Source organism: Macrobrachium rosenbergii, chromosome 24 (genome assembly GCF_040412425.1).
Source record: "Macrobrachium rosenbergii isolate ZJJX-2024 chromosome 24, ASM4041242v1, whole genome shotgun sequence".
In the NCBI taxonomy this organism is placed as follows: Eukaryota; Metazoa; Arthropoda; class Malacostraca; order Decapoda; family Palaemonidae; genus Macrobrachium; species Macrobrachium rosenbergii.
This window is the reverse complement of record NC_089764.1, coordinates 33,753,965-33,772,075: the sequence shown is the minus strand read 5'-3', so window position 1 is coordinate 33,772,075 and position 18,111 is coordinate 33,753,965. Positions and strand designations below refer to the sequence as shown.

The 18,111-nt window shown below is 37.6% G+C and overlaps 2 protein-coding genes across 6 annotated transcripts in view; both read left to right on the top strand.

Annotated features, from left to right (window-relative positions):
* Positions 1-11,087, top strand: part of LOC136852005 (BTB/POZ domain-containing protein 7) — a 103,966-nt gene extending 92,879 nt beyond the window's left edge. For 3 of the 5 annotated variants that reach the window (XM_067126453.1, XM_067126455.1, XM_067126454.1), the window contains exons 13-15: positions 5,751-5,894; positions 8,243-8,419; positions 8,830-9,195. In XM_067126453.1, the coding sequence (XP_066982554.1) occupies positions 5,751-5,894; positions 8,243-8,419; positions 8,830-9,048 (540 nt within the window). In that variant the 3' untranslated portion in view covers positions 9,049-9,195. Of the gene's footprint in view, positions 1-5,750; positions 5,895-8,242; positions 8,420-8,829 lie in introns of all 5 variants that reach the window. The other 2 variants (XM_067126456.1, XM_067126457.1) reach the window with 1 other exon arrangement.
* A 2,146-nt stretch (positions 11,088-13,233) lies between these two features.
* Positions 13,234-18,111, top strand: part of LOC136851820 (N-acetylmuramoyl-L-alanine amidase domain-containing protein SAOUHSC_02979-like) — a 13,260-nt gene continuing 8,382 nt past the window's right edge. The window contains exon 1 of the mRNA XM_067126132.1: positions 13,234-13,359. Within this exon, the coding sequence (XP_066982233.1) occupies positions 13,234-13,359 (126 nt within the window). The remainder of the gene's footprint in view (positions 13,360-18,111) is intronic.

Below are 18,111 nucleotides of genomic sequence, written 5' to 3'. Positions count from 1 at the left end.
TATAATTGTGGCTTAAAATTAATTTTTGAATGTTTTCCCGGCATAGACACTCGCAAGTGGCCAATACAATTGCTTTAAAATTAATCCTTCAGTGTTTCGGCGTTCTTTTAGGATAATCCAGGCAAAACTTTTTTGCCTTGGCTACTTGCGTACCACCAATGTAGTTTTGCCCTCAAATGTAATTCTTGCATCTTAGACTTGCAAGGCAGATTACTTGCAAGCCTTCAGTATAATTTTGCCTTAATATTAATTTTCAAATGGTGTTTTCTGGGCACAGGCACTGGCTAGCCACAGATTGTTTGCCTTAACATAATTCTTGAAAGTTTTGTCATTCTTTTAGGCTAATCCAGGCAAACTTTTTTTTTATTTTTGTGTAGGCTACTTGCAAGCAGCTGATGTAGTTTTGCTTTAAAAGTAATTCTTGCATCTTACACCATTCCTTTAGTCCAAATTTTTACATCAAAGGCGTTTACAGGGCGTAGACTGTTCGCAAGCCATCGTTATGTAATTGCCTTGGTAATTCTTGGATGTTTTGTCATTCTTTTAAGCCAAAGATTTGCATTTTATGTTTGTTTACCAAACTTGGTATACTTGCTAGCCATTGGTAAATAATAATAATACCTTAACCCTCACATTTTCCATTGTAAAGAATTGAAAGAGTAAGGGCAGAAAATAGTAAGGAGAGAAGGGTGCTTATTACACAGCTCCTAGATTTTATAGCAAGTTTCCTCTTGTGCTGAGGCAGTTTGAGGATTTGAAGTCTTTCAAACGAACTTTTAAACTTTTTTGTCGATCAATGCTGTGATATGGAATATCACACAGTGAATGTGGAACATGCAGTGTGGTGATGCATGTTCAGGGCAATACATCTGATGAATAAACTTTTAATTTGATAATGAAGGCCCTGCAAGCACTTTGGAAGTGGTGCGAGACCTAGATAAGTGTCAACAACTAAGTTATAATAGCACTTTATCGTCGGCTGAGAATTGGTCCCAGTATTTGCAATGTCAGCATATATTGTAGAGTACTCGCTTCGTCAATACACTTACGAAATTGTACTTTTTTTCCGAGAAGTTTCTCATTTCTCCTGTGCAAGGATAACACGCATCGAGGTGGATGCGCAGATTTTGAACATCCCACACTTCCAGTAACCTGCAGCAGCCACTGGCGCCCATTTCAGCCTGATGCCAGGTCATGATACGAGCGCTAGATGGCGCCCACTAGCGCCTTCTACCGTCTGGTGCCAACTCGTGCTTTGTGCAGCCAAGGCGCCCATGAGCGCTCGAACACCCTAGTGCACCCACGGGCGGCAACTGTAGCAGTCAGCCAGGCATGTACAAAGCTGGCATACCCTTTTTCTCTCCTTCTACCAGCGTTATGTGTTTATCAACTTGCTTCCGTGCCTGGCTCCCTAGTTTCCTTCCCATGCCATCGCCAGTCTTGTGTCTGGGTTAATAGAAAACTAACCTTGCAAGCGAATGTTGTGCAGTGGAGAAGGTGATTATCCGGCCCGCCGTTTCTCCTAGACCTAAGTCAGTGTCATACTCCCCTAGACCTGGGAGGAGTCATACTGAAAGTCCAACGGAGGCTGGTGGGAAGTCCTCCGGGTAGTTGCCCCTCTGTTGAGCCTGTTGCATAGTCCCAGGTATCGACAGACAGCCACTGAAAAGGCGTCTTGGTGGATGTGTAGCAGAGGAGGTGGTTGCTCATCCTGCTGACTCCATAGACGAAGGTCCCTATCAGGCTCCCCCAAACCTGGGAGGAGGCATACTGGAAGTCCAAGGGAGGTCAGTTGAACCTGTAGTACATTCCCAGGTATCGGCAAACAGCCAGTGTGTTATTAGACAGCCACTGGAAAGGCGTCTTGATAGATGTGTAGTGTTATCATCTCTCATTGAATTGGCATCTTCCTGAGCACCTAGCTCCAGCCTACTAGTCTCTGGCACCAGTTCCTGTTCTCTCAGCACCTATTGCTCTTTAGTACCTAGCGCCAACCATCGTCCGCTCTCATGCGCCTGGCGCCAGCCTTCTAGTGTCTTGTGTCAGTTCCTCTTTAGCGCCCATCTTTGCTAAAAACACTGTTATTCTTTCTTGAGCGCCAGTTTCCAATTGAATGCCTGGCTCCAGCTTTTCAAGTGGTTGGCACCAGCCTCCGATCGCCAGGCACCAACTCTTCAGTATCAGACTCCCGCCTCTGAGTGCCATACAGACTGCTCAGCAGCGTTTCGGCTCTCTTCAGTCTGTCCCACCTTTGTCTAGGGCTTCAGGATGAGCCGACATTGCTCCCTTTTTAGTGACAATTAGTGTCTCGGAGTCCTGTCCTTTGCAGACAGGGACTTTTGTGTCCTGAATTTATGAGCTTGCTGAAGGAATCTCCCAACTTTGGGTTTTTTTTTTTTTTTTTTTTTTTTTTTTTTTTTAAGGTTTTTTTTTTTTTTTTTTCCTCCAAGAAGTCTCTCAGGGAATTGGAAGTTTGACTTTTGTTGAAAAGGGAGCAAGAGAAGTGTCTTTGGACTTGTTCCGTCGAAGCACCAACGGAACAAGTCCTCCTTGTTGGGGATCTTGTCAAGAATTTGAAATAAAAGTTTTTTGTTGACTAGTAGCAGGAGCATGAACTGGCAGCAGGAGCACAGGCTAAGAAGATAGAGGACTCCCAAGTGTTTACCGAGAGACATCGCGACGGATTGTCTCTTAGTCCTGTCCTGTACAGACAAGGACACTTGAGATGGGTTTTAGAACTTTCCACTCTTCCCTGGTGCTCCTTTTCTACTGTGAGACTGACAGTTGCAATCAGCCCTGTTATTTTTTGCATACAGACCTACATCACCTCTTCCTCAGAACACAGTCTCCGTTGCAGTAGTCAGCTTCTTGGGGGTCAGTGTCAGCTCTCGGAATTTTCAGGCTTTTCGTCTGCCTAGAGAATCTCTGCTTGTTCCAGACGGTCCACAAATATTTCCCCTTTTTTCTTTTTTCTTGGAACAATAGTGGATGAATCTTCTGTTCTGGGGACTCTGTCGTCCACTGAGACGTTAGTCAAGTTAGACAAGCTTTATATGAGTCAGACCTGCAATGATGGCTGTACATACATAGATGAAGTAGGGAACTCCCTTCTTCCTGCAAGCCCAAACCTAGTCTTCTGCTTTACACCTCGGATCTTGATCGAGGAACCCACGTGTTAACCAGAAAGTTTCTGGGTCATGCTCCCCAGATGATGGATCCTTCTCACTTATGTTATAGAGGTGTAAGTATTTCTCTTGGGAGCTTCAAAGCTTCTTGACCTTAGTTTACACCTGGACTGTGGTAGTTCTCTCTAGACAAGATTTCATTCCTAGCGTTTATGTTGAGGAGAAAGGCTCATTTTCTCTCTCACTTTCTCTCCAAGCAAGAGAACCTCTACTGTTAACAGATCGGATTCAATTTCATTCAAGTCGTCTAAGGTTCTTTTAGACAAACTGAGAGCAAGTACTTCCTTACATCCGTCCCCTGGTCTGGTGGGAACTGTGGAGTCCATGGGGCAGGCCGTTTATGTTCGTATTTGCCAGCTCAAGGAACCTTCTAAACTTCAGAAATCACTGTTCTTCATGTCTCACTATTTTTAATGGAAGTTAAACAGTGTTGAATCTGTCAGTGCCTTGAGACTATTTCTAGTGACTGGCATGGTATCACAGAAGGAAGCATAGGATTGTTTTTTCCTACTGTCTCTTCAAGGTGTCGAGCTTTTTGCGGAGCCAGAGTGTACATTGTACCAGAAGCACCCACCACTCTCAGTGGATGGGTTGTGGTTTTATCCCAGTGTAGGTGACAATGTTGTCTGGTTTTTATTTTGTTGCTACGCCCAGCCCAGGGCAAGGGTGATCACCTATTATGCTTTACTAGCCTTCGGAGTACTTCTTTCACTGCAAAGTTCCCACTAAATAGGAGGCAACCCTTGGCCATGCCGCCACGCCACTACGAGTTAAGATGAGCACCTACCAGAGACAGTATCCCAGTAGCTCTCTTAGCTGATAGGTAACGACAAGCATTGGTTTTCAGTGCTAGCAGTTTCTTCTATTTTCAAATTCATTTCATAATGTTTTTGGAGTAGAATATGCCCATGTATCCCACCTCCTATCAGTGTGAGAATCAGCTATGTAATTACTTGGTAAGTTACTTATATAGAAATGACATTTTTATAATAAAATAAAGTTTTATATATACTCACCAAGTAATTACATGATTGGAGTCCACCCTCCTCCCCACTGATGGACATAAGGCATGAACAGATTGAGGTTGTCTGCTAAAGTCATACCTAATATTCCCTGGTCGCCTACACAGACATGCGAAGTGTTACCCTCGAAATTTTTAATTCAAGCTGCCGTGTAAAGTGAACTAATAGCTATGTAATTACTTGGTAAGTATATATAAAACCTTATTTTATTATGAAAATGTAATTTCCCAGTCTTTTTATTCTTGACTTGAGAGAGGGGGAGGGTAAATGTCAATTTACTTCACAGTTTGACATTTTGGCCAGAGGGGAAGGAATGTTGCCGTCAGAAGCTCATGTTTTCAGTCTTTTGATATTGTAAAGAGTTATTCTCTCTCTCTCTCTCTCTCTCTCTCTCAGGAGAAGATACTGTTTTTGTGTGTGTTTGTGTGTGTGTTCATAGTGTTTTAAAAATGTGTAGTAAAGGTATTACATCTTTGGAAGACGAAAAACAAAAACAAATTTTGTTGTTGTTAGATTAAAGATTTTCTCTCTCTCTCTCTCTCTCTCTCTCTCTCTCTCTCTCTCTCTCTCTCTCTGCTTTGGTTGGAAGGTTTAGAAGTACGTATGTATATGTTTTTAAGGGAACTAATGTTCAAGATGACTTTGAAATATTATTATTGGATAATAATTTAAGGTATATTTGAGGTAGGATGATACTTTAAGTATACATTTGGTATTTGAGCTTTCAAGATAGGCAGTTATAAGAGTTTCTAGAGGGCTGGTAGCAAGTATTCGCGGATTTTAACTGTTCACGGGGGTCTGGAATGCATCCCCCGCGAATACGGGGGGAGTTTACTGTGGGTGGCCCAGACCAAATATGTAGAGGAGAGAAGTGATGACAATGTTGATAATGTTGTGGACTTTAAGAAAACTTTTGACATTTTTTGTGGTGTTTAGCCATTTTTATATGTTACTGTGGCATAAGTAATTAATTTAAGTTTTGTCTTGCAATAATTTTTTATCACAGTACTGAAACTGTTTTTATTGGATTATACGTATAGGAATAAATAAATCAAATATAGGAAAATGTCCAAGTGCTTAGTTGCTCTTTGTGGTGCACTTTTGATAGAAAATTGTTGTTGATGTATTTTGGTTGATTTGTTTGTCTGTTAAAATATTCTTTTTATATTTCTTTTGAAAGATTTCCATAACTTGAAAAGTCATTTGCTGTTTGGAAACATTGTTCTTGTTGGTATTTACAGAAATGTAGACTGTACTTAGTAGCTTCAGACACTTTGTAGTACATTGCAGCCCGAATGAACTAAATCTGGCAGTTTTTCGGAACCAGGCATATTACCTGTTAATGGCAAAAATTTGTAAGGAACAGTGAAATTTGGAAAAGCAGGGTGAATATTGGGAAAGTAGATAAAAAATTATAATAAAAATTGTGGTACAACTTGATGCTAAAGGGATGTGTAAGAACCTTTAGTTCTCACGATAGAAATCCTTGTTGATTATGATTATTAATTATTATAACTAATCTTGAATGGATGTCATTTTATAGGGTGCTTCTTACACCGAAGAAGAAGAGGAGGAGGTGGAACAACGTTGCTCAGTTCGCGATGAAGGTCGTTCCAAACTCCATCCACCTGAGTTCCTGTTGGATTCACTTCTTGACCCTCCAACACATCATTTCACCTTGTTACAGGTGAGATTTTTTGTGTGCGAGTTAGTGGGTTGACTGCTGCATATCTGTGTTTGAAGATTAAAAGTTTTATTGTACCATTGCTCTATAATTAAAATCAATAGCAACCATAGTGGATATTCTGAATAGGTCTCATTTTGGCTCCATATGTTTACCCATATAAGTTGAATAGGCAAAGAGGAAGGAAAAAGTGAGAGAATCTCTGAAGTGTGGAATTGTAATCTACATCAATGCGGATTGTAAGAGAGAGCCGTGATGTTGAAGAAAGATGAGGAGAGGCAAGGAAGAGAGACTATGATAGATGGTCACAAGCAGAATACTCTAATTTTTCCCTTACAGGAACGTAGTTAAACCTTAGTGGATGGGCAGGACTCCTTTGATCCCCAATAATTGCATATGAAACTCCCTGGTTCAGCTCATATGAGTACTGTTATTTTATTTGAACGAATTCTGTGTGAAAATATTCCCATCACTTGAATGGGCCATGATTGACTTATGGCAACTTGTGTGACAATGCTGACAACTCTGTTCAGGATATGAGGGAGATTAGTGTGACATGAGATTGCATCAGGGAATGTACTACAGTAGACCCCTACTTTTTTGCCAGGTTAGGTTTCAGAACCCACTGCGGAAATGGAAAATCCCCTCTAAAAACGCTTATAACTTTTTATCACTTCCAAAACCCTGTACCCCTAAATTTAAGCTGCAAGTTGTAGCTGAAGCTGAGAAAACAGTGTTCAAGCTGCAAATGACTATAAATTATCGTTCTTCGGCAACATGGATGTAACCCGACCATAAATAAAATTGGAGAGAAAGTATTTTAATCAAAACTACTGGGCATGAAAGAACACATTATGATGAAATCAAATGAAAATAGTGAATGGAATCTTGATTTTTTTTTTTACACAAAACAAACATGCCCCCAAATGGCCAACGTCATCTGTTAACGAAAAAATAGCTAAACTAATTTCAGAATGAGATGTATTTAAGTTATATTTCAACTTAAAAACACTTCATATACCAAAAAATAACCTTGTCCCATATAAATAAAGTATGTAGAGATTCATTTACGCTAACTAGAGGCAAGAAAAGTGTTCTGAACTGAGTTAAATACGGCAAAATAAACTTACTGCGCAATCGATTTCCGAACAAAAGCATTGACCACTATGATCGCAGTTTATAATACAAAAGCAATATAAGAATATATACAATGTTATTGGATACAGTGAAGTAAAGCACAACATTTTAAAAGATCCATGGAAAAGGTGCATATTCGTTATGTTGATGTTTGTATGATACGATATTAATATGTGAATATAGAGAACAGTATAATGTAGGCTAGGCTACCGTATATGTCTATGATATACCATAGTGTAGGCTAAGTTAATTCTTGTTTGTTATTCAATTTCTCTTTGTACTGAATTATCATAAGTCACTCTGCATGAACCTCCAGAATTAGCTGATATTAATAATTACAATACCATGTATGTATAGAGTATACTTTATAGTGTAGGCTAGGCTACCATATATGTATACATGGTACTGAATACCCTAGTGTAGGCTAGGCTGTATTCGAGATAAGTTTTTACCGACAAACATTGGGTTTTTTTAAACCCAACCCCATCGTAAGTAGGATAATACATGTATGAGCATTTTTAGAGTTTTTTTTGTGTTTGAACTGTCAAAATAGGCAGTTCTAAGTGTTTTTAGGTTTTAAGTATTCGCGGGGGGGGTTGGGGTGCGGTACGCAACCTCCGCGAATACGGGACTTTACTGGATCTGCATTCCTGTGGAAATTATAGTTAATAAACTGCCAGAACAAATTGTGGGCAGTAACAGAGAAAGTGATGGGATTCCAAAGGTGTGTGACTGCAAAATGTTGCGAGTGATGGGTATAGTGTGTTGGGAGAAACATGTTTCAGAAATTGAAACAAGGACGAGAGAAGCAGTTGATTAGGAAACTAAGAGGTTTTAAGTGGTAGGACGCAACAGTAGGAAGGACCAGGTCATCACGGAGAAAGAATGTAGCTAAATTAATCGGGCCAGATGGAAATTCAAACAAAGTGTGTGCAAGATTAAAAGATTATTATAATTATCTTAAACTCTCAATTATCTAATTATAGCCTCCCATGATAATTAACAAGGATAATTGGACCCCCCGGATACCATAAATGAAATTATATAATACAGTATACAGTACTGTAGTCCACTTTTATACAGCATACATATATGCAGGGCAATTGTTTGTATATTGTGTAATTTTCTTGTCAACCTCAGACATTTGGGTACTTGGTAAACTTTATTGTTATCACAAAGTTTTAGTTGATTGGTTTATGTATCTTCTACCTCAGAGTGACGAGGGGCACCTGAGTGATGTCATGCCAGACGTAGCTCTGGCTTCCTCGTCGCTTTCACAACTTCACCTGAGCAGCACCTTGGATAGCAGGAACTTGGGAAGTTCTGAAGGCTTGGAAGATTTAGAAGTAACACAGATGTCCTTGGATCTTGGAGATGGTTCCCACCACCAGGTAAGTTTCCTTCAAGTGTGTCCAGTAAGTGGAATGTGAGTGGGAACGGTTGGCATTGGCCTGACTTAACCACTGAGTTTATGTTCATCATGAGGTATATATATGAAAGTGTTGGAAAAAATGAGTTTTGGGTTTTAAAAATGATTGAAAGGAGAATGTGTTCGATATTTTAATGGAAAGTGAAAAATATTGTTTTTAACAAAGAGAATAGACCTAAAAAGTTACACATTTTCAGCAGTTTATGTAAAGAATATACTTTACAATATAGGTGTTTGTTAAGTGAAATTTTGAATATAAAACGACTCCAAGAGTCAAGCACTAGATTCCATGTTGGAATATGAAGATGAAGATAAATACGGCTGAAAAGGTCATGGTTTCTTTCGTGATTAATAATATTTATCATGCAATAGGTTGGTTCCCACCTCACTCTTGGTGGTTCTCACCGTCGGCGTTCGAGCAGGAGACGTCGCCTGCCTCCTCATCTGACCCCACCACCTCCCATGTCTGGTCACCACACATATGGGGGCCCCCTACCCCGCTCACCATGCACCCCACCTCTTCGACCTCACTCCACCACTGCCACCACCACACGACATCATGCTACAACTATGCCACCATTATTTCTCTGACATCAGCCTTTCCACTCCTTACATTACCGCAGTCACAGTCATCGCCATTACCACCAGACTCGTCATTCACCTCCAACTAGACCACGCACTCCCATGTTTTGAATGACTCTTGGGGTGTTATTGCTTTTTTATTCTGTGTGCTAGCATCTGCTGTAATGCGTAAAGATAATTTTCGTAAAAATCTTCAGGCATTGAGTGCTGAATAGGAAAACCCTTATTGTTAGTACAAGACCGTAATTAAACCTCTACGAAACGAGTCTTGGGTTTAACACGCTTTCCATCACTGCCTAATAGTTCGTGTTAATCCAGAAGTTATTTTGTAACAAATTGGTAATTCATTGTGAGAAAGTGAACATTTACTCATCATTGATGACTGCGGAATTAAGGAGTGGAACCCAAAGAAGCATGTTTTGCATAATCTCTCATATTGGAAGGTTCTCAGATTTCCATTGTTCTTTTTTGTCATGTAAAAAATTTAATATCTGCCACATATATCAGAGTTGATAAGAAGTTAACCTAAGATTCAGATAAATTATGTTTTTCTACATAAGCTTATGTGATATTTATCTGTAATTATTATGAGCAGCATTATTGGTAATAGTGCCGGTGATGTGGTAAGTCACTGACACTGATGTACGTCAGGTTCTTTTTTTTTTTTTTTTTTTTTTTGCAGTATTTTACGTGTGCCAGCTCAAACCACACCTCCATGGAAGTCGTAGCTCTGCTGTGCAGAGTATATCGGAAAGAATGCCTTTTGTAAAAACCCCTAGGCCCACAGTGCAATAGCCACAAGTGAATGTATACCTCACATTACAATCAACTGATCAAAACGGGAAACTCATGGATGATAGTTGTTATTTATGTATCCAGGGCTATATTTCAAACTTCATTGGGTTATCTTTTTTGTGCCATCTCAAAAGCGTCTTGGTAAAATATCATTTGAGATAGTATGCCATAGCATAAGCACCATGGATCTCAATACAGCCATTCAGATTGCTTAAAAGTAGTGACGATTTTGTACCGAAGTGTCATCCACAAGAGGAGCTTCTAACTGAATGTCTGTATGTTCACGGTAGTGAAGTCATGCCTGTGTTTGGTTGGTTTTTATATTATTAATACTAATTTGTTTCACAAGAGGAGAGTTGGCCTGACTGTATTTAGTGTAATGTGGCTGTTTCCTGCTTTGACAGTCCCTTGAAAAGATACGTTGAAAGGACCATCAGTCTCTTCAGCCCTTTCTGTAGGTAGTGGAGTGATTGACTCATGGTTATCAAATTAATAGGTAGAAAATTAGGAATGACTTTCTCCAAGCGCTCTTCACGTATTAGGTTGTTTTTTTAAAAGCTTAGTAAGGGTTTCAGTTGTTTAGGACAGACTGTTCATTTGTCCAGGTCAAGAGCAAGAAAAATACAAAAGCAAACTCAATATATCGCAAATTTGTCCAAGTTAGAATGGAATTTTTAAATGTGTGTGTGTATTTTTACAAGCATCTTCTTATACAGTTTGCACTCCAGGTATCTTGATTTGTGTATGAATGCATACTGAAAATCAGTGTAAATTTCGAGGTGGTAAACTAGTAGAAAATCTTGTTGGATTACGGTTATATAAATTTCAATTATAGTTACATACACTTCAAGGACTGTGCAAGACTTTTCAGGTAGATATCCTAAGTTGAAAATAAGAACTAGTGATGAAATTGAGGGTTTTGGAATGAATACAAATGACCCAGTTATTTATATAATATTAAATGAATATAAATTTTATGTCAGCCTAATGAAATTGTTTGCTCGACAGTCTGGTTAAACTACTTTAGATTGTACATATGAAGTAATGCTGTCTATTTCTAGATTGAAGTATGAAATTGGGTATGTGATAAAGTTTTATTACAATGGAAATTTTGTCAGGTACCTTGACAATAGGTACAGTACATTACCTGGTCTTGCCTTGAAAAGTTTTAAGATGAAGGTATATAAGATCTTTGTGCAGGTGAATGTGCATATGAATACATATGCATGCGAAGAAAAATTTAAGTAAAATATTGTTACCAAACAAGGATTTTGAATTACAGAGAGAAATGGGATACAAGTATGTACGGAAGAATAAAGGATATAGGGTTTAAATGACAGATCAGTATATCTGCTTTTTGCAAGCAAAATTTAATGAAAACACAGGTATTTGAACACGCACACACACACACACCTCTATTATGTTTATGAATTCTCTGTATTTGAAAATTTCCCTATAACTCATTGGTCTTGGCTAGCGTAAGTCTAAACTTTATTCCAACACCAGGGAAATCCGTTAGTTGAAATCGGGCAAGGGATGAGTTTGTTGAGGATATATACGTGCATGTCATGTCACTGAAAAGTTTGCACCACAATATTTTGTGGAAAAATACTAGGTTGACACACCAACAAAAACAGATTTTATTTTCTGCCCACTTGAGAATTTGTTCATCACGGCAAGAATGCCAAGAATCAATGAAATGGGAAACTCAGTGATCCAGTATAATGGCAAAATTACGTTTGTTTACGTGATTGTACAGTAGGTCTGCCTACTGCTATTTGCAGTCCCTTTTTTCCAGCCCTAATACAAAGGAAGTAGGCGTCGTGAAAGTATCAAAACTGTGTGGCTATTTGAATGCTAAAAACATGGATTATTGAAGCGAGTGATTAGCCAAAGAACTCTTTCAAGATTTTTGGGGGGCGGGATATTGCTCTCACCAAGTTTTCTAGAATTATTTTCTTGAAATCATTGAAAATTTTCCATATCTGCAAATGATAATGCTATGAATATTTAGCTCATTCAAACAAATTGATATCCCAGCACATGTTTGTCCACTTTAATATGGTATTATTGAATTTTAATGGATGTATTTGGTTTTAGATTTTATAGACGAGGTCAGACGAGAAATTACTGTTTATTAATGATAAGATGATGGTTCATGATTTTATTTAGTCGAGCTTATACATTTTATTCTGTGAATTTTATTTACTTCACTTTTACTGGTGTAAATTACGGGAGATTTTGTTATATCCTCAAAATTGATGGTTACACAACTGAAATATTAGAGAATGAAATGATGTTTACATTAAAGTTCGATAAATATGTTGAAGGTATTTAAATTCACCAACTTCAGCAACAATAACATCTTGTTAGAGCATAGATTAGGCCTTTTACAACTTATGTATTTGAAGGGCACAAAATGATTCAGAATGCTAAAAGGTAATAGGTGACCAACATATGCAGTTGTCACAAGTGGTCAGAAACACAGTATATATCATTGCAGTACCAGACATAACATTTAAAAAGATTATTGTAAATTATCAACAGATTCTTAAGACACAGATCTTGCTTTTCATATCTGAACACAGTATTTATTGCTCTAAAAGCAGTTGTGTGTAATACTCGGTTCAATTTTTGTGCTGCAGCTGTGGTTATCTCTATTTGATTTTTTATTAGAAACATTTGAAATTTGGTCAAATGGCATGCATTGACTTCAAACTCTCATCAAAGTAGCATTTTGAAATCACCAACGTCAATAGATTTACCCTTCATCTCTCAGCTCCCCATCCAGTTTAGGAGCATGGGTGCATCCACAAGGATAGTAATATTGCAAATCCATAATAAGACTCAGTAAAACCTCTACTGAAAGTGGTTAGGAGTACGTTAACCTTCATCATTTTCTGTAAGTATTATTATTATTTTATTATTATTATTTTATTATTATTATTATTATTATTATTATTATTATTATTACATAAAAAAATGGTTTAACCAGACACCTGAGAAAAAAATCACTACTTCTATTTCACCTTTTAAGTTACTTTAAAAAAAATCAGTGATGGGGTAAAATTGACAATTTTAGTAGAGACTTGTCAAAGAAACAATATTTACCTTCAGTCGAAATTAGGCCAGTCATATAGAAAATGTTTTACTGATGAAGTTGAGATGCATTCCCTATGCTCAGGAATTAGTTTATGTCAGGTGTTCTTCAAATATCATTAGGTCAAATGAGTGTGACCATCTAACAATGAGACACAATCCAGTGTGGCTCTCTGTGTCTCAAGTAAAGAATACCACTCTCCAACATTGGATATATTTATTTCAAGTGTAATATAGTATTATTTTTGGATTTATTTCTCCACAGTATATTAGGGAATAGCGTTATTTAAAATGGTTACAATGAGTATGGCTCGTGGTGCTATGTCAGCATCATTTCCTGCAATGGCAACAACAGATCCAGTTGTCATTTATGGTTTGTACATAGACAGTTCAACATTTTTGTTATTCAGTTGTTCTACAAATACAGTAATTGTATAAAGTGCTTTTCTCTTTTTTCATTATTTTAGTAATCTTGGCATTTTTTGTGGAACTGGGTGTTTTGTTATATAAGTTTGGAGAAGTTCAAGTTAATTGTTTCCACTTTTCTTGGTACAAGTCAGTTAAGAAAGAGCCTTGGTTTCATAGTAAAAAAATGTCTGAGGATTGAGCTGTATCTTAGAGCACGAATTAAACCTAAATGATGACATTGTGCATTAAGTCGTGATTGGTTTCACTTCAATGCCTTCTTGGTTTACAGGGCAGTGATAACTGAAATGGCTTACTAAAGTGCAGTACATAAGAATTGGTTCAACTCAAAAGAAATGGAGATATCTCTTTGGAGAGAATTAAGGCTTTTATAATTTTGACTACATGATGAATAGGCTTATGCTGTATGTAAATGTTTACTTACCTGGTAAGGTATATACGATTATATATTGTTTTCTGTATAGTTTCTGGACATGAAATAGGATACAAATTAAATTTTTTGTGAACATATGCTAGTAACTCAAGTTTTTTTTAATTCTGCATGACATAAGACAAGTACAGAATTTGTATTGTTTCTTTTTTATTCATTTTTTAAATATGTTTCAAATTTTTTGTTAATGGCAATGCATATTAAACAGGCACACATACACCCATTCATTCATCCTCATCATGATTGTGTCAGTAACATGCAACACAAACACGCATCATTCATGTAAATTTTACACACACGAGGAGTAATACTACTCATGAGGTTTTGAAGAACTGTTTTAAGATTTTAATTGAAGCATTCTGTTTGGCTGCTTTTGGGAGCACTTGTGAGAATCTCTCTTTGGTGAAAACTATTGCGTGTTAAAGGATTTTTCCTGCATAAGAATGAAAAATAGAATCTCTTGAGATGGCCCTCAATATGGGAGGTCAATACAAAGCATTTACATCTTATGATAAAACAAATTCAGGTCTAGTTAGAAATTACGTGGCTGACAAGAAAAAAAAAGTATGCTCGGTTTTTATCCGTGTGTTGTCTCCAACTCATTCTTTGTAATTAGTTTGGGCCATGTTTTTTTTTTTTTTCCACAATAATGGCTTCGGTGTCGTGAGACGAGAGGTGGTATTTTTCTCATAATATCCGAAGTTCAAAATATTTATTTCAGTACCTTGTGCATAGTAGTGTAACAGTAGGGCTTTTTACATATCATGTCAGTTTTTTTTTTACAATGTGTGTTGCTTCAAAGTCTAGAGCCATCTGTCTGCTACTCCCAAAGTCTGTGATACTTTTAAGCCGTCACTTGGGATTACAGTTTGTAATGTGTAAGGGATGAATAAATACATAGACAGTCATGCCATCTTGAGGTCTGGGATGTGTCCCCAAATGATAGTTTGTGTGATGCTCAGCAGAGGTAGAAAGCTCTGACAATTTTTTGTACAAAGTGTGAGTTACCTCTGCTGCGTTTTGATGGAAGCAACAGCAATGATGCAGTTGATAAGGGAAGTATCGGCCAAATGGAATCTGAAGTGTGCCACTCCAGTAAAGATGCCTTGCCTTTCCAGTCGTTCATACAAAGATTTGCATCAAAGGGGAAATGCTGATGTGTGGGAAGTAAGCATAAGCGAGGAAACTGTTTTTGCTTCTTATGCCAAAGGTCTTTGTGTTTCGGGAGCAAGTTTTGTGCAATATGTTTCAGAGTGGAATGATAAGTATTTGTATTTTTGTCATTAAAAGTGGAAGATACTGGAAGCTCAAATGTATGTAACCATGTTGCATTGGTGGATTGTTTATATGTTTATATCAATTTCAGCTGGAATACAGTACCAGGAACAAAGAAATTTACCTTTGTAGCTCTTCTGGAACTCCTCGTTTAGTTAAGAAATATAGTTACGTGATATTTTAATAAAATTTACACTTGTTTGTGAGGTGCATTTTTCATCATTGATTTGCTGGCCAATGCAGTGTAGAACTTGTGATGAATGGCAGATTGTAAGAGTAGAGCAAGGTATCAAATGTCTTTTTCTTTATCAAAGGTCAACTACAAATGTGGAGTTACCTATCTTAAATAAAGTCATTCATTAATTGCATGCCAAGGAAGAGCTTCCTTAAGGGCACGCACTAACATGTAGGAAATGTTCTGAGTGTCCTGATTATGCTGGCGCTTGCAAGCCAGCGGTAATGTAGTTATTCTTTCTTAACTCTTGTCTTTTAGACCACCAGTAAGGTGTTCATAAAACTATAGGATGACCCATGAAATCTGTCAGAAGGAGTAGTCAAATTTGTGACTGTTGATTTTTCATCATAGCGTATGGGGATGGGAGAGAAAAGTCCCCTCAGGCACTACGTAACTTGAAATAATAGTTTTTTTTCTCTGCCAACTCCAGAGAGCTCCTGCCCCAGTGGGAGGATGAGAGTGCCCTGTGCACATACACGTTCTCTTGGCTCTTACGTGGGCGTCCAAGTGCCTAATGTGTGGACCAAACGCTACACTGGCGGCAGGTAGGGTGTCTGCCAAGGTTGCGTCCAGTTAACATATATTAAAAAACAAGTGAGTCGCTAGGGAAGACTCCAACAGCATGTCCTTGTCGACTATGTCAGCATTTGGGAAAGGCAAGCTCTGCGTCTTGGGAGTATCAACACATAAGGGATATTTCTCTTTTGCCTTTCCTAAATATTATAGTTAAGGCAGATCAGTTTGCTTCTTTAAAAAAATGGCTCAAAAAGTTTTTTTAATATATTTCGAGAAAAAGAAACTTTTGATAAATACAACACCCATGTGTAGAAGTAAATGAAGAATAAACGATATTGTTACAGTGGTCCATGCTTTGCTCTCATTTGGAAGTGTGCATACTTGTTTTCATTAGTTTATTTCTGTAACTATGTATTTATTCTGTCACTCATGTGATACAGCTTATGTGTAGGTTGTTATCAGTAATTTATTGCAATTCTTTTAAAGGACCATTACTGTTCCCTAGTCCATTAATGTATTTTGAAGTCATTGTATTATGTATATATTAACTTTAAACTGCATTCTTATTGCACACTTTTGATCATGTAAAGGGATGTGATAACAACTTCGTGGCACTGAGTAACTTGTCAGGTTCCAGTGCCTGGCCTTTTGGCATTTTTGGATTCGTGCAGAATTATTCAGTACTGTACCGAAAAATCTACATTGTTGTCTACTTTGATTCCACTTATTTAATTATTATTTTCCTCAAAACTTTTAGGCGCATTTTATTTGCTTGTATTTAATGCCTCTTACGTATCTTCTTTTGAAAGGTTGTGTTCTTCAGCTAAGACTTAGCATAAACATGTGGTGGCCACATAGGTTTCTACACGGACGTATTTTTTATCTTTGAATCACTAGCTAGGGGACTTCTGTTCATATTACTTGGTGAAACTGTGCTCCCATTATTGTTTACTCGAGTGGAATGGAATGCCTACTTACTTTTGCTGCCTTCCTTGTCGACAGGATCAGAAAAAGCAGTTGCATTATTCTTATTGAAGTGGGAGAAACATCGCATAGTTGGCTAGTACTTCATTCGTGTAGTGCCTAAATAAAATTTGACCGTGGAGAACGACTTGAGACATCTCCAGGTTTCTTCCCGTGCAAACACACGTATGACAACAAAACTTTAAGTTATTTGTCATTGCTATCGTTTCATGATCGTCAAAAGTGTGCATATGAATATCAGTGCAATTTTTTGTGCCAAAATCTTTTAAATTTGTAAAGATAGAATATGAGTGAAATATGTTCCAGTATCTTGTGTTTTAAATTTTTGAGAGGAAACATTTGGAATGGTAAGTGCAAGTTGCAATATTCATCCATATTTGAAAACAATAACTTTTTTTTTTTTTGGTTCTGTTAATAGCAATTTCTTACTATTGTCTTGTCAACACATTTTCCCTTTTACCCAAGTAGTTGCACAAATGATAAGCAATGGTAATGAAATCCTCGAAGTAATAGATGAGGCAATGCGTGCTTTAGTGTCTCTCTTGGTGATGTGCGCTGTAGTTTTTGCCTCAGTTGTCAATCAAAAAGTTCAGGATGTCATGATCATTTTCAGCGACGGATATTGTTGCCATTTTCCTTTTAAAAAGTGGAAAAGAAAAACAAAAGCCTTAATTTTTCCCCGTTTATCTTATCCAGGAATGACATTTCTAGTTATAATGTATAATTTGCTACAGGTATTAAACTTTTGTCCTTGAATATCAAGTCACACGAGCTGTCCTGGGACAGCGGTTGTTGTAAGTGAACAGGAGTTATGGCTGCTGTGAGTCTGACCTTGGAATCAGTGGACATTCTTCATGGTTTTGCAACCTCAGAATAATGGAAAGAGAGTTATTCTTGCATTGGGTGTTTTTGGTAGTCACCTTTCGTGGACTCAAGGCATTGTCCTCTTATCTAGCTTATGTTTTGTGGATTACATATGACCTAAAATTTACCCTTAATTTTTTTGTGATAAGGTCTGAATATTTTCCCCTATGCTTTCCTAACTTATTTGGAGCTCTGGAATATAATTGTCTGTTCTTACGATTGTTTGTGGGGTCAGTGTTTTCACCAATGCTGAATGATTTTCTTGGGACGTTTGTCATTTTTTCCCCAACAAATTCTTTTTTCCTACTGAAATAATAGGTATCCTACACTTAACATTTGCTTTTGACATCGTTTTTCTCATTGCCTGTAAGTTTGTTTCAAAAAGCCATTGTTTCATTGCTGTTTAATGTTGTAATTCAGTGATACGTAGCAAGATTTTGACCATGTA